Below are 15,424 nucleotides of genomic sequence, written 5' to 3'. Positions count from 1 at the left end.
ATATATAACAAAATAGGAGTTTTAGTGTGGGAGCTAGTCCTTCTTCACCTTCTTCATCAGTTTGGGTAGTATTGTGTATTTACATAAAAAAGTCCACATTGTGAACCATGAGTAGTTAGTTATTAAGCTAAAGTAAAAGTAATTTAAGTATCATTTCTTAAACAGTTATCATTAAAAAATCTTGTAGAAAGAGAGCTAGGACTCCAGTTTTAGCTTATTAAAGTACGGTAGAACTCACAGTTTATAAAACTGTAATATAGATAAAAACCAATAAACATCTGAGTCTGAAAAAAAATACCGTCCCACCTCAACGCAGTTTTAGCTTATTAAAGTACAGTAGAACTCACAGTTTATAAAACTGTAATATAGATAAAAACCAATAAACATGTCTGAACAAAAAATACCGTCCCACCTCAACAAAAAAGAAACAAAAACTCCACAGCTGGTGACCAAGCTGCACCCTCTGCTGCTTTGCCCTGGTGAGGAGAAGGGCCATGTGTGATGAGGGGACACGTGTCAAGCCAGGGTTTGTCCCCAGGGAGCTGCGTGGGACACTCTGGCAGGAGAGCTGCACAGCTGGGTGACCAGTTTGGTGCCTCAGACAAAGGGGAATAGAGAGAGGCTGCCCGAAGAAATTGGTGTGACCTCATCTAAGGACACATCCAGAGCCATGAGGCTGCAACCACAGGCTGCAGTTAACCCCTGTGCTGCCCCAGCACAGCCACAGGCACCTCAGTGCTGCACACACAGAATCAGAGCAGAATCAGGGCTGGAAAGGAGCTCCAAGGGTTCATTGAGCCCAGTCATTAACCCAGCAATGCTGTGTGCACCACCAAACCGTGTCCTGAGTGCCACACCCACACTACTTCTGAACATTTCCAGGGATGGTAATTCCACACTTCCTTGGGCACTGTTCCAGTGCCAGACCATCCTCCCAGTGAGGAAATTTTTCTTGGTATCTAATCTAAACCACCCCTGGTGCAGCTTGAGGACATTTCACCACACACCAAAGAGCTGCTGACACCACAGAGCATGTTGTGCATCCCTCAGCTTCCAGCTGGACCCGGGGTGCTGCTCTCCCACCTGGACCCCAGGGTGCCAGCAGCAAGCTCCAGACAGATGCAGGACAAGCTGAAGGGCTGCACCAAGGTTCACAGGAGGTTCCCAAGCTCAGTTTGCCACACTGACACGTGCAGGGCTGTGCTGTGAGGGGCAGTGCTCATGTCTGAGCTGCAGATGTGTGACAGTTGTGACAGCACTCCCCTGAGGACAAACCCCTCACACCTAATGGTTTTTATAGCATTCTGGATTTGCTTATGTAAGAGCCATCATCACGCTCCAGTGGGGAGCCCCTGGCTCCTGACATTCCTTTTGTTTATCTCTCTGCTCTGGTTAACCCCCAGCCTCACAGAAACCACTTTCTAGACTTGTCCTCTCTCAGACTCCAGGCACAAAGAGAGGAGATGGTCCTCAGGGCAAGGTACTAAGTCAAGGGATGGAAACAGCAAGACCTGTTGTCATATCTACCCTGAATTTTGAGCAATCCAAATTAGTGAGCCCTGCTGAAATCCTGCTGTCCCTGTTAAAGCAATGATGCCAATTTAAACTATGCCCACAGCTATGTGTGTTCAGCTCCTCCACCCACCTGGCCTCACATCTTTCCATTTCAGTGCCCATGGGGAAGGATCCCTGACTCACAGGCAGTGCTCAAGGCTTTCAGGTTCTCTGCTGCTTCATTTTCCCTGGCTACAAAATAGGAACATCAATAACTGTTAAAGGGAAAAACCAAGTAAGACAAAAATTATCTGTGCCCATCTTGTTGAAATTCACAAGTAAGGCTATAATATTTTTATTTTTGTTAATCCCAGGTACCAGAGACCTCTGGGGTGCCCTGCACAGTGTGGCAGTGCAGTGACAGTGGGGTCAGTGGGCTCCTAGAGCTCATGCCCTGAGCAGAAGCTCACAGGTTCAAACCACAATCTGCACCTTTGAACCACCTCACTCCCCCTGCACCCCCAGCCCCACTGTGGCTTCTGGCCCAGCTACCTGGGCTGCCATCCACATTGATATGTGAACAAGGGGCTTGAGCTGGTGCAAACAACATCTGGGTGGGAGTCCCTCCCCTTTCTGCCCAGGAGAAGCGTTTAGAGAGCACAAACCAAGCTGTCCCAGCAAAGGTCCCAGTGAGTGCCCCTTTCTAACACAGCCCAGAGAGCTGGCCTTGACTTCCTGCCTCTCCAAATTAGGCCCTGCACTTCCAAAAAGCACCGGGACAAGCTGTGGCTGATCCTCAGCCAGCTGCTGACGAGGCAGAAGCGGGGCTGTGCTCTCTCTTTTTGGGTGGAAAAGCCCTGCCTGCCCTGGCCCTGGCAGGCTGCCCCCGCTCCAGCAGCGTCACAGCCACACAAAGGCTGTGAGACAGGAAAGCTGAGGCACCTGCTCCCCTCCCAGCCCTTTGGGACCTCTCTGAACAAAGCACCTGAGGCACAAACAGCGCTGGGCCAGAGCAGTGCTGCTGAAACACAGCTGGAAGGCATCGTCCCCCCTGCCTTCACCTACACGGGGAAAACATGCTGGTTTAGCTAAATCACCAACTCTGCCTTTTCATGGACCCTCTCCTTGTGTTACCCTTGCCAGGGAAGTTCCTTCCTCTTTAGCAAAAACTGAGTTGGAGGCTGGAAACAAATCAAAGTAGAGCACAGCTGGCTGCCTGAGAGGAACACGATCTCTGCTCCTTCTACTCCAACTGCTCTGGGCTCTGTTCTGGCTGAGTTGTGAGCACACCACTGCTCCACATGGTAAATGTCAGCAAATATTTCTCTGCTTCAAATTCATCAGGTACAGTTGTAGGAAAATGAAGTGGGAGTAACTTCCCTGACACGCCATTCCTAACTGGTGCACTCAACTCCTGGAGAGGAGGGACAGCATCCAGAGGGACCTGGATGGGCCCATGTGACCCTCAGGATGTTCAGCAGGGCCAAGGGCAGTGTCCTGAACCTGGGTCAGGGCAACCCCAAGCACAGGTGTCCTGGACTGCCAAGCAAGTCGTATTCTGTTTTCAGGGGAGGCTCCTGCCTTTCTTAGCAGACACCTGTCTGTCCAAACCAAGACAACAGGCTGGGCAGGGAAGGTCCCTTCCAGAAGGACCAGGGAATCTGAGTGGCAGAATGAAGCCTCCAAAAGAGATCAGCATCAGTTCTGCAGGTTCCTACCCTCACTGCACACCCCAAGGCAGCATGTGGATGATCTGGAGCTCTCTGGATCCCAGGAGCTGGTGGCTGTGGAAATGCACGTCACCTCTTCCTTTGTTTAGGGTGGCAAAGAGCCCAAAGCAACTGAGCCCCCTCTGCAATGCTTCATTTGCAACCACTGCTCAGTCATCCCAACCCCAATTTATCTTTTACAGGAATAAAAGCTTCTGGGTGCAAGGCCAGATGTGCAGAGGGGAAAATTTGGACCTGAAACAAGGGGAAATTGAGCTGCAGTTATATGGAGTCATAAATATTTACTGCAATGTAAACTGAAGGGCTGAACTGCTCATTTGATTTTTTAACTTGAAAAAAAAAATTAAAATTTACAAGGTCTCTCACCAGAAAAGTGGAAAAGTATATAATTAGAGTCAAAGGAAAACAAGCTTGAACAAATGTGCTGTGTCTGTCAATGTGGATTCCCTACACCCCAGTTCCCTTTGGAGCTGCACCAATTCCCCCTTCTGTCCTGTCTGCACATGAGAGCAGGCGGTGCCAGGGCTGAGGCAGCAGCTTTGTTTGTGCATATGCACAAGATAAACACACTCTGCAGCTCCAAACTGCCAGCTCTGTGCTGGTGGCCGAGTTCTGAAGCATCAGCTCGAAAATGCAGCTCAGCCCTCCTGGCCTCTCGCTGTCATGAACACAGGAGTTTGTGTCACACACCACCAAGACTCCCCAATAAACGTCACTCAATGCATTTTTGCTGCCACTGGGCATCAGTTTGGGCTGCTCTGACCATAATTCCATCCTCCCACTGATGGTGATGGTGCAAGGCTCCAGATGCCAGCAGCAGGGCAGTGTCACAGCGTGCCAGCCCCTGCCACTCTCTCCTGTGCCACAAACAGCTGTCCCTGTGCTGGCCAGCCGTGCTCAGGAGGGCCAGGCAGGCAGTGTCCCAGCTCCCGGGTATTCAAGTGCACGTTCAAGCAGCCATCCCTGACCAATCCCCATCCCACACGTGCTGGTGGCTGCTCCCAGCAAAGCACTGAGGTCACTGCTGCAGGAAGGCACCCCCAGGGTGGCTTTGTGCTGCCACCCACGCCGAGGGAAGGGCTGCAAAGCACTGTTTTGATAAGTCCATCTGGGAGCTGAGGCAGGATGTGAGGGCTGAGAAGATGGATTGAAACAGCAAATCCAGCCTGGAGGGAGCAACTGGGTGGCAGAGAGAGCAAGGGGACAGGAGAGGATGAAAGCTGAACTAAGGGTGCTGAGGAGGTGAGTGGGGTTGGGGGCACAGGGAGCAGAGAAAATGAGGCAGCAATGGTGAGGGGACATCATCCAGGCTGGAATTAGATGATCTTTAAGGTCTCTTGTCACATTCATATTCTCTGAAAAATCCCTTTGCCCAGGATTTTTCTCCTGGGAAGCAGAGAAATAGGAAAACAATTCTTATCTCATTTGCTTCTGCTGTGTTGTGCTCATGTGTAAAATGTGTTTATTCTTATCTCATTTGCTTCTCCTGTGTTGTGCTTGTGTGTAGAATATGTTTTGAGATTGTTTACCCAAAGGTGATTGCCTTATCAGGCAGGGTTCTGCTGTGAATTATTTTGACTCATTGGCTAAGCAGGGCCAAGCTGTGTCAGGACTCTGGAAAGAGTCATGAGTTTTCATTATTATCTTTTTAGCATTCTGTAAGTATCTTTTCTGTATTCTTTAGTATAGTTTAGTATAGTATTCTTTAATATAATATAGTATCATAAAGCAATAAATGAGCCTTCTGAGAACATGGAGTCAGATTGATCATTCCTTCCTTCGTTGGGGCTCCCTGGGAATACAATAGTCCCTTCCAACCCAAACCATTCCAGGATTCTCACAGGCACTGCTCAAGGCACAGTTTTCAGATTCTCTGCTGCTCCAGTTTCCCCAGCCACCAAACAGGAACATCAATAACTTCTAAAGGGAAAAACCAACTATGACAAGAATTATCTGTGCCCATCTTGTTGAAATTTACAGGTAGGATTGTAATTACCCCAGGATTGTGTGGTGTCAGAGAAGGAAACTAAGGAAGATTTCAGTGGCAGCAAAGCACTTGCTAATGCAGAATAATGTCTGGGATGTAGAAAGCACCTGGATATGGAGACACACTGCTTCCCACAGGGGTTTGAACCAGGGAGCAGCACAGGCTCATCAGAGGGGCTGACACAGCCAGCAAAAGGGGCTGCCAGAAGGAAAAGCCCAGATCTGGGCTGCCTCAGCTTCCCTCGGAGTATTTTAGACGAGAACAGTGACATTTTTCACTTGCAGACAACCCCCAGGGCCAGCCCCAGCACGTGGCACACACAAACAAACAGAGCACACAGCTTCAGGTAGTCCCAAGCACTGGGAATTCTGCTACTGCTTTCCTGAGGCTGGGAAACACCTTCTGCAAGAAAAACAAACCCTCCCACCTGCTTCCTCCTGAATCAGAAGCAGCTTCCAAAACATTAAGCTGCAATTAGGGCTGCAAATTTGGCCACAAGCACTTATAATCCATAAATCTGCACATCCAATAAAAAATAACAGCTAAGGAGAGTCCAAAAGAGCTGCTAATGACTAAAGTGGATTTCAACCACAGGCCATTCCTGCTTCCTGTTGTGTTGAGTTGGGTTGGAGCTTGGTAATTATTGTCTCTGGACCCATTATACAGAAAGGAATATTTTATACTCTCTCTCTTTTCATAGTTTGTTGGGGCTTTAAAAAATATATTACAAATATATATATATATATATATCACTTTTTTTTTTACATAACACACAAACAAACAGAGCACACAGCTTCAGGTAGTCCCAAGCACTGGGAATTCTGCTACTGCTTTCCTGAGGCTGGGAAACACCTTCTGCAAGAAAAACAAACCCTCCCACCTGCTTCCTCCTGAATCAGAAGCAGCTTCCAAAACATTAAGCTGCAATTAGGGCTGCAAATTTGGCCACAAGCACTTATAATCCATAAATCTGCACATCCAATAAAAAATAACAGCTAAGGAGAGTCCAAAAGAGCTGCTAATGACTAAAGTGGATTTCAACCACAGGCCATTCCTGCTTCCTGTTGTGTTGAGTTGGGTTGGAGCTTGGTAATTATTGTCTCTGGACCCATTATACAGAAAGGAATATTTTATACTCTCTCTCTTTTCATAGTTTGTTGGGGCTTTAAAAAATATATTACAAATATATATATATATATCTCACTTTTTTTTTACATGTACTGCTTGCTTTCTCCAGCATAGAGAGCTCTGCATTTATCAGCAGCAAGCTTTGCCTTTCAAACCATGGCAGAAAATAAGAAAATAAGATTTCTGAGTGTCACCTCCTGCATTCCCTTTTTCCCCTATTCCCTATTTTTCCTTTTTTTTTTTTTTTTTTTTTTTTTAAATTGGATGAGGAGGTTTCAGAGGGAGAAATCCACACACTTACTGGGGCTTGTCTGGTCGCTGAGCCTCCGAAGTCTCCCGCTGGAGGTCCGGCTGATCCCTAAAACAAGAAGAAGGTTGGAATGAGCAGTCCATGTGAGTGTGGGGTGTGGAGTTACCTCCCTGCTATCCCTCTGTGTCTGGAAGGCACAGCTCTGTCAGGAATCTGCTTTGTACAATCATGTCTCAGATCCAGGGAGATTTACATGTTATTTTAACCAAAAAACACCTCAGGAGAGACCTCCACCTTTCCCTGAAGGTGTCAAACATTGTTATTCAAACACAGCAAACCCACAAATGTATTTAGGGTTTCCAGAAACACCAGAGGGGACTCCAGAAATCATCATGTGGGACATTCATGTTCACCTCTTGCTCCAGGATAATTTATCCTAGAGGGAAGTGCAGCATTTCCTCAGGCAGATTCCCTTGCTGGGCGAGGAGAGCACAGGAATTTAGGGATTTGCATGAGTCCTGCACTTACAGAGGCTGCTCTCTGACTGGATGCACTCACATGCTGGGCACACACCACGTGTGAGCCCTGCTGTGGGGTCAGAGCAGTGAACAGGGGATGCACCTCCCCTTCCACACCCAGTTCAGAGTCCTCAGCAATTCCCAGGTGCTTCCCAGGCTCCAGGCAAGCCATGGCACCTGCTGGCTACAACAACATTTCTGAGCCATCATCAGCTTGGTTCATCTCTCTGCCATCCCAGCTGTTTGTAAAACAATGATTGCCACAGCACTCGCTTCCCACTCAGCAAGAACCCGAATTCTCCTTAAAATCCTCAAAATCCCCATTTAGTTAATACACAGCCATACAAAACTGGATGTGGATTTGTGCCTCAGTTTCTGGTTTTTTACCTCAATAAAACTCAGCAAGAACCTGAATTCTCCTTAAAATCCCCAGAACCCCATTTAGTTAAAACACAGCCATGGATTTGTGCCTCAGTTTCTTTTTTTTTACCTCAATAAAAGTGGCCACAATAAATGCAGTGAAGCACCTCAGGGGGGATGCTGAATCCTGGAAACCCCTCAAGTGTTCTGATGTCTTGGACATTCCCAGAAGGTCTGGTGGCTCCCCAGCCTTTGGGGTCCTGCTGGAGGAGCAGGATGGGGTCCAGGGTGGACACCAGCTCCAGGACAGGGTCCATCACCTCAGGCAGCAGAAGCTGGAGCTGCAAAGCCACAGGAGCTCCTCAGCTCATTCCAAAATCTGCCTCAGCTCACAAAAACCTTGAGTTGGGTTTTCTACCTGCAAACAGGTAAGAAACCCCCAGGATTTGAGGCTGGTGATGTCATTCAATTATATTATTTAAATGATCTTCTCACCATCTACCAGATCTTTGGACAAGAAGCAAAGGCATTAAAACAGGATCAATTTAAAATGCAAAACAGCTCTAAACTGTGATTTGTAACGGAGTCACAACCTCACCAACCTTGTCAGCTGGAAGAGTGCATCATACAAGAAAAAAATATATTAAAAAAGAAAGATATATATAGAAAAAAGGCAGGAAAACTTTTATACCAGTAAGGCCTGGAATAGAGGGAGGGAAGGGAAAAGAACTGCCTGGCAGCTGGACATGGAAAAAGCATTTCATGCTGAGATGCCTGTGCTTGTGTATATAAATTTATATATATATATATATGCACATGTGTGTTTGCTCTGTCCCTTTCCTTTTCTAACAGAAAAAGCCTCTGTGCCTACAACGTGATGTGGTTGAACCACAGGGCTACTCCTGGGAAAGGGCAACACAGGAGAGCCCATGGGCAGCACCACCCAGAGCCATGCCCCTCCTTGGAAAGAGCCTTTCCCTGCCCCCAAAGAGCCAGAAACAGAGCCAGGGCTGTGCCCCCACACATGAACACCCAGCCTGTCTGCTCCAGAGCTTTACCTGCATTGCAACTGGGCAGACTGGGGCTACACCCATCAGCCAGCCTCACTTTCCATCACTGACAGCAGGACAAGGGCTGAAGCTTCTGGGAACTTGTGCATTATAGCAAACATTTTCATTTTTAAACATATTTTTGCTATTAAACCCAGCGCCTGAATATTTTCCTTAATTCTTTTCTCCTCTCTAAATGCCTACTGCTTTTTTGGATGCTAGCAAGAATGAAAAGCCCTATTTCCTCTGCTGAACAGAGGAACATTTTTAAACGGCTCAACAGATTTTTAAACAACTCTTGTTGAGCCAGGATGCAAGAGCAGCCACATCCCAGCTCTGCTCTGTGCAGAGACAACACCTCTGAGTTCCCTGTGTGCACTAATTCCCAGTCCCTGAATATTTTTAAAAACTATTTTTTCCTCTCTAAATGCCTACTGCTTTTTTGGATGCTAACAAGAATGAAAACCCCTATTTCATTTGCTGAAATAGATTTTTAAACAGCCCTTCTTGAGCCAGGCTGCAAGAGCAGCCACATCCCAGCTCTGCTCCGTGCAGAGACAACACCTCTGAGTTCCCCGTGTGCAGGCAAGGTGCAGTGCAGAAACCCAGCTTTTAGAATTGCTCAAAAAGCAGAGAAAAGCATCCCTGATGGGTGGCAGGCTGAGGAATGCAGATGTGCAGCCACGCTGAGATGGTTAAAACAGCCTCTCGTGTTCAAAGCCTCCCTTCAGGACAGGAGCTGAGCGAGGAGCTCACAGGCTTGGACAGAACACATCGAGGAAATCAGCTCCATTCCCTTCAGCAGTGGAAAAACACACAGGACCTGGAGCATCCAGCACAGCCGTGCCCTGGCTGAGCCTTTCTGGGGCTTTTATCATTTCTGTTTGTTTGGGTGCCCTGGAATTACCATTCTCACTCTTTTCTCAACGAGCTGAGTTGATTTGTGTTGGAGGCAGCATTAGGAGGAGGTTTTTCTGACAGCTGTTGCTTCACTGCCTGTTAACAACATTAATAATACATAATAATGCTGTTCATCCCTCTCAGACAAAGGGAAAATGAGGAGCAAACACGAAATTCATCCAGGCAGCTCAATACCTTGACAGAAAATCTACAGAGAGGAGGGAGAGCTGCAGAATCTGAGCCAAGCTTGCTATCTGTGATGCCCCACTGCCCCTCCAGTGGGAGGATCCAGACACAGTCCTGGAAAGCAGATAAACAGCAGGGAAAGCTGGCAGCCTGGCAAAAAAAAAAAAATTAAAATAAATAACGAGAAAGCAACAGCTAAAAATATGGTGCTGTGAACACACTGCCAAGAAGCCAGGGAGGGGGCAGGAGCAGAGAGCATCAGCTGCTGAGCCTCTTCTGGGGTTACCTCTATTTATAGCCTGGGAGCAGCAGTTTGAGCCCCACGTTTGTGAAATGAAAATGATCCATTTCCAGGGCAGACACAGAGTCTGTGAGCCCTCCCTCAGCGCCTGCAAACGCCCTCGAGCCATGCTGGAAAGGCACTGGAGCACACTGGACTGAGAACCACAGTGCAATGTGCTTTATTTAGCTGAAATTGGGAATTCTCCCCCACCAGGAGGAATTCAGAGCGGAAGAACCCAACAGTTAAAAATCAGTCAGGCCAAGAGTGGCTCATTCAAACCCATGGATGTGCCTCAGCAGGACAAAGCCCAGCTCAGCCCCACCTTGGCTCACTCACTGAGCAAGTTTTTTTTCCCATTTTATAATCAATGACTAATTCCCTCCAGATCCATGGGCTGGGGCCATATGGCCCAGCAGAAAGGCAGCAGCACCCGAAACCTCTGAGCTTCTCTGGGGTCTTCTTCACGACTGACAAAGCCCAGAATTGCCCCTGTGATCGTGTCACTGCCAGGCTCACTTTTAAATTGCTCCCTCCAGACAATATTGGACCAGATTTTTTACTGTTTCCTGCTCCTTGCAGCTGCTGCTGTGACACAATGGATGTAAAGCACCCCAGAATTGAAATGGGAGCACCTTCTGGGTGCTCACCCTGCTGCAGGGATGGAATCCAGGTTGTCTGAAGAAATGTCCAGTGGGACTTTTCTAGCTGAGTCGGCTGAATCTGCACCTAGAGCTAACCAGGGAATTGCCAGAGATGCTCATCTCCAGCAAAGGCAATGCACACATTCTCCAGAACACACTAGAGTTTTTGGGTGGTACACTCCAAACATTCTGGGTACATGTGTGGGAATGTGCCCCCTGTTGACAGAGTGACCGAATCATCCTCTGTCTCCTTAAAAAGGCAAAAAGCCCAGAAGTTTCTCTCCTCAATTTGGCAAAAAGACACCTCATAGGACGTTTGGGACTTCACCTCAAACCTAGACTACCTAACTGGACAGAGGCCAAAAAGTCCTGCCTAAGTAATTCACAGAAAAAGAAGAGAGCAAAGGAAATAATCACTTTTGTGGGGCGTTTTTAGCAGCAGCAAGAACCTCTTGCCCCTGGCTCTGTTCTTCTCTATAAGAGCTTTGTTATTTTGCCTTTTATTAAAATCTTTCTTCTTTCTGTTTCCAACACTGCCACAGAAGCCATCCTGCTGATTTTATGCCAGTTGGGGCAGCTGGGCTATCTCGGGTGTGATGGGTTCTCTGAGAGCTCACAAGACCTGGCTCAAGGAGAAAACCCACATACATGCACCAGTGAAGAGAGCCCACGTGAGGTTGATTTTCTCCTCGCAGTAAGCCATCCATGCTTACACTGCCGTGATGTAAAACTCAAAAGGACAAGTGAGCAGCTCCCATTATCAACAGAAACCACGCAGTGAGGACAAACAATGGAGGATGCAGCTCAGGAACTCGCTCTCTCTACACAGTCCAGTAAAAACCAAACCCAAACAAACAAAAGAACCCAAGCCAAACAAAGGTGGTGATGGAGAGGGATGGGCCAAACCAGCAGGAGCCATCCCACACTGTGCTGGAGTCAGCAAGGAGGCACCAGCTCATCTGAGCAGCCAGCGTGACCCTTGCTTCTGTTACATGTACTGACTGCAGGGTCTGGGGTCAGATAATTCAGCTTCCTTCTCCACCAGCACAGCACTGCAGGGTGTCCACGCAGCCCTGGAGATGTCTCCATCCAAGAGCAGAGCTGCTCTGGACATGCCCACACTCCTGCTGGCTTCCTGAGCTGTACAGCTCCAGGAAAATCACGGAGCCACCTCGGGGTGGTTCCAGCTCTGGGGTGGTGGGGGATCCTCAGCAGAACAACCCTGCAGAGGGGTCACAGCAGCACACACCAGCAGCAGCTTGTAAAGCACAGGCTGGCAGGGCTGACTCCCCCCAGGGCAGGACCTGCAGCCCCTGTGCACTGCACACCCCCAGCCCCACCTTGCCCTGTGCCATCCCCCCAGGCCCTCCTGCTGTCACCTAGGAGCACACAGAGGACAGCAAGGATGTCACTGCCCTGCCCAGGTACCAGCGCAACTGCGGGGACAGGGTTCTGCACTCTTTGTCCATTGTGCAGGTCCATCTCAACACCCCCAGACTGCTCAGGGTGTGCAATCCCTCTTGCTGTACCCGTGGCAAAGAGTGGGCAGTGAATCACCTTCACTGACAGCTGCATCTCACCCTGCTTCACCCAGACAGGATCTAAAAGCTCCAGGGATAAAAAAAGAGTGACTGGAGAAGACCTGGAGCTGTTAACAGGAGGAAACCCCACCCGTGGGTTGATCCACACTGCACAATCCCTGCCTCCATGACTCCTCCAATGCTCCAGCTGCTGCAGAGCTCCAATGCTGGCACAGGACATCACCTCTGAGTGATGGAGGTGTCACATGGAGGTGTCACTGGACCTGCTGGGGACACAGGGCTCAGGGCACTGCAAGGGAGGGACATCTGGGTGCAGATTAGCAAAGGAAGAAGAATGTCTATGCTCTGAGTCCAGTGAACCACACAATTACAGCTTCTCCTCCATTAGCTTGAATCCACTTGCAACATTAACCTCAAAAGGAATATAGTTAAAAAAAAAAAGGAAAAAAATTCATGTTCATTTCCAATACTAATCAGAAACATGCACTGCAGAATAAAAGACACTTTTCCAGATTCTGTGTAACAGAAACTCTTTACAAAGGAGCTGAGCACAGCTAGAAAAATAAAAAAAAACTTCAACCCTAGTGCATGGTTTCATTCTGGATCAAATATCTCTGGCAGCAAAGTGAGCTTCCACCAGGATGGAGAGATGCTGGTGGGGTGGAGGGAGGGATGCTGGAGAGATGGAGGGATGGATGGAGGGATGCTGTGGCCAAAGGGCACTGATTGCAGAGTCAGGAGTGCTCCACTACCTTCTCCAACACAGCCTAGATGTACCAACAAGCTGTGTCCAGGTCCAAGGCTGAGCACAGACAGTCTAAAACAACACCAATTTCCCTTCCATGGGAGCTGGAGCCATACAACCCTGCTGATCAGCACATGGAGCCATGAGTTCACACTTAAAAAGAAACCAGCTTGAGCCAAAATCACCCTCAAGGAAACCACCCTAAAGTCACCCTCAAGGAAACCACAGGAAAACTGGCACGAGCAAGATGCATCTGTTCCTACCACGACACCCTACTTTAGCAGGTGCCAGAAGCATTCTAACACTAAAAAAAAGTGTTCCAAAAGCTTGTGTTGATGATAGGAGGCAGCAAGACTCGAGCGTCAGTGTTTGCAGTGTTAGAAAGGCTTCCCCAGGACCAGCAGAGCTCTGGCCACAGCAAGGAGCTGTAGGTAGAAGGACCAGCCCTGCACGTGGTGCTAGAGGGTGACAGGGGACACAGCACTTCAGCCTTGGCTCAAATGTAGGTTTTGACTCAAATTGTTAACTCAAATTAAACTGCAGTAATTCTCGGGAAATCAATTTTTACATCCATAAAGCTCAGAGGCCAGAAAATTGCCTTGGCTGAGCCACAAACCCCAGAGCACACACTTCTGTCTGGTCAGCGTGGATTCAAGCTCGTGCTTGAAATAAGTCTTGGCTTTTTGGAGACATTCAATCTCAGTGTCAAGACTAAAACATTGGAGTGTTTTCAAGTGCTTTGGCAAGTTGTTCAAGAGCTAAAATGGCCTTCAAACAATACACAGACTCCCCCTTCTCCCCATGAGTTTATTCTGAGGTGAGTAAGCTCAGTCCTCAGATATTCACTTCATAGAAATAACAAGATCATTTCACCACCCCTCATGATCATCTGTTCTTTACTGACCACAAATTCCTCACAGCTGATACTCATTCAGAGATAGGCTGGACAATCATGAAAGCACTAAAAAAAATTAGCACAAGCAGTTTTTCATACAAAAAAAAAGTGTGTTAGTCATCATCTGTGATCCCTCTGGTTGGAGTGTTCCAGTAATCTGGGCAGCGGCGAAGGTGCCACGTCACCACAGCAGATGACTTGTGCAGATGAATATTCACACCACCAATGTCCACATAAACTGGAAAGGGACTGCAAAAATGGGTCTTTTATATGTGCTGTCAGCTCTGCTGGCTTAGGGGATTCCTTTACTTAGCAGCAGGAGGGAAAAGGGTTTGTGTGGGAATAAAAACTAATAAAAACTGCTCTCCTGAAGCTCTGCTGGTTGGGGATGGAGCTGGTAACCACTGTCAAGCCTAAAATCCCTCCAAGTTCACTGTTGATGCTAACCAGATTACCACAGAGATCTTGTCCCTCTAAATTTTCTGTCTTCATCACACTCCCCACTTGCTTACAGTCCTTATCTGCCAAAATCCAAGAGACAGAAGCAGGACCCAAGAACTGGAGCTCAATGAACAGGTGCCTCATGACATTTTCACTAAATGAGGGAGTTTTGAGCTTGTAAAGCCATGGCAGGAGCAGCTTGGACCTGGTCCCATTTACAGAACCTGCAGCATCACATCAGAGGTGGGAAGGAGGGAAGGCATCTGAACCCATCCAAGCTGCAGCCTTGCTAAAGAAGGAAATAACTCTCACTTTAATAATCAAACTCTTACATTAACCAGCTGCCACAACAGCTCCAGCAAGCTAGAAACGTGTTGGTTAATTAATATTAATAACACAAGTGTCCCCAGGAGCCTGAGTGGACAAGGGGTAAGGCTCAGCACTCAGAGCACTATGGAAACAAGGGAAAAAACAAATAATCAGTGCTCATCCTCATCCTTCACCCTCCAAAACCCCCCGACAGGGGTGCACCTCACTCCCTCAGGTTCATCTGGCAATGGCCATGGATTGGCTGGAGAAAACCATGGGCAGATTTGAAGGAGGGGAAAGGAATTTTAAAACTCCAGTGTGGTATTTCCATATGGATCAAATACTCCCAAGCCACCCTGCAGCTCTGGTCCCCACTCCCCCAGGCCTGCATTGCTCTGCCTGTGACCACACAGGAGAAGTCCTGCTGCAAACCTCCCAGCCCAGTGTCTGCCCCTCTGCTCTGCCCCAGCACCATGTGCAGCTCTAGCACACAAAGCAGCAACGTGGTACTTCAGGTTAAAAACCAAATAAAATTTAAGTCATCCTTACTTAGAGTTTAAATCAATTTATTGCCATCTTCTTCTAACCTCAATGCAATCACTTTTTTTTTGGTTTTTTTTTTTTTTCTCATCCCCAGTGACCGCTTACAGCTTCCCTGCTCGTTTCACACACACAGAACTCCCAAAATTGTGTTTCAGAGGGTCCCCCTGGCAACAAACACCACTGGATCTATCATGGGAGCCCTGCAAGCCTGGGGCTGCCATCGGGATGGAATACAGACCCCTTCTGTTGGCCGCGCTCTGCAAGGCAAATGTTGATTTTTCCCAGAGAGGGGTGGGGACGTACAAAGGAGACAAGGCCAGAACAAAGAGGCAGCAGCACGGGGGCTGAAGGGCAGCAGACGACAAAGGCAGGAGTCAAGGGCTCTCCTGAGCCTGGCTGACCCACAGGGTGACCCACAGGGTCA

General features: G+C 48.2%; 1 protein-coding gene across 1 annotated transcript in view; it reads right to left on the bottom strand.

Moving 5' to 3' along the window:
• Positions 1-15,424, bottom strand: part of SEPTIN9 (septin 9) — a 127,737-nt gene that overhangs the window by 98,031 nt on the left and 14,282 nt on the right. The window contains exon 2 of the mRNA XM_039716258.1: positions 6,641-6,697. Within this exon, the coding sequence (XP_039572192.1) occupies positions 6,641-6,697 (57 nt within the window). The remainder of the gene's footprint in view (positions 1-6,640; positions 6,698-15,424) is intronic.

The sequence above is a fragment of the Passer montanus genome, unplaced genomic scaffold, assembly GCF_014805655.1.
Source record: "Passer montanus isolate IOZ18808 unplaced genomic scaffold, ASM1480565v1 scaffold35, whole genome shotgun sequence".
NCBI classification, from domain to species: domain Eukaryota; kingdom Metazoa; phylum Chordata; class Aves; order Passeriformes; family Passeridae; genus Passer; species Passer montanus.
This window is presented reverse-complemented; position numbering and strand designations above follow the sequence as displayed.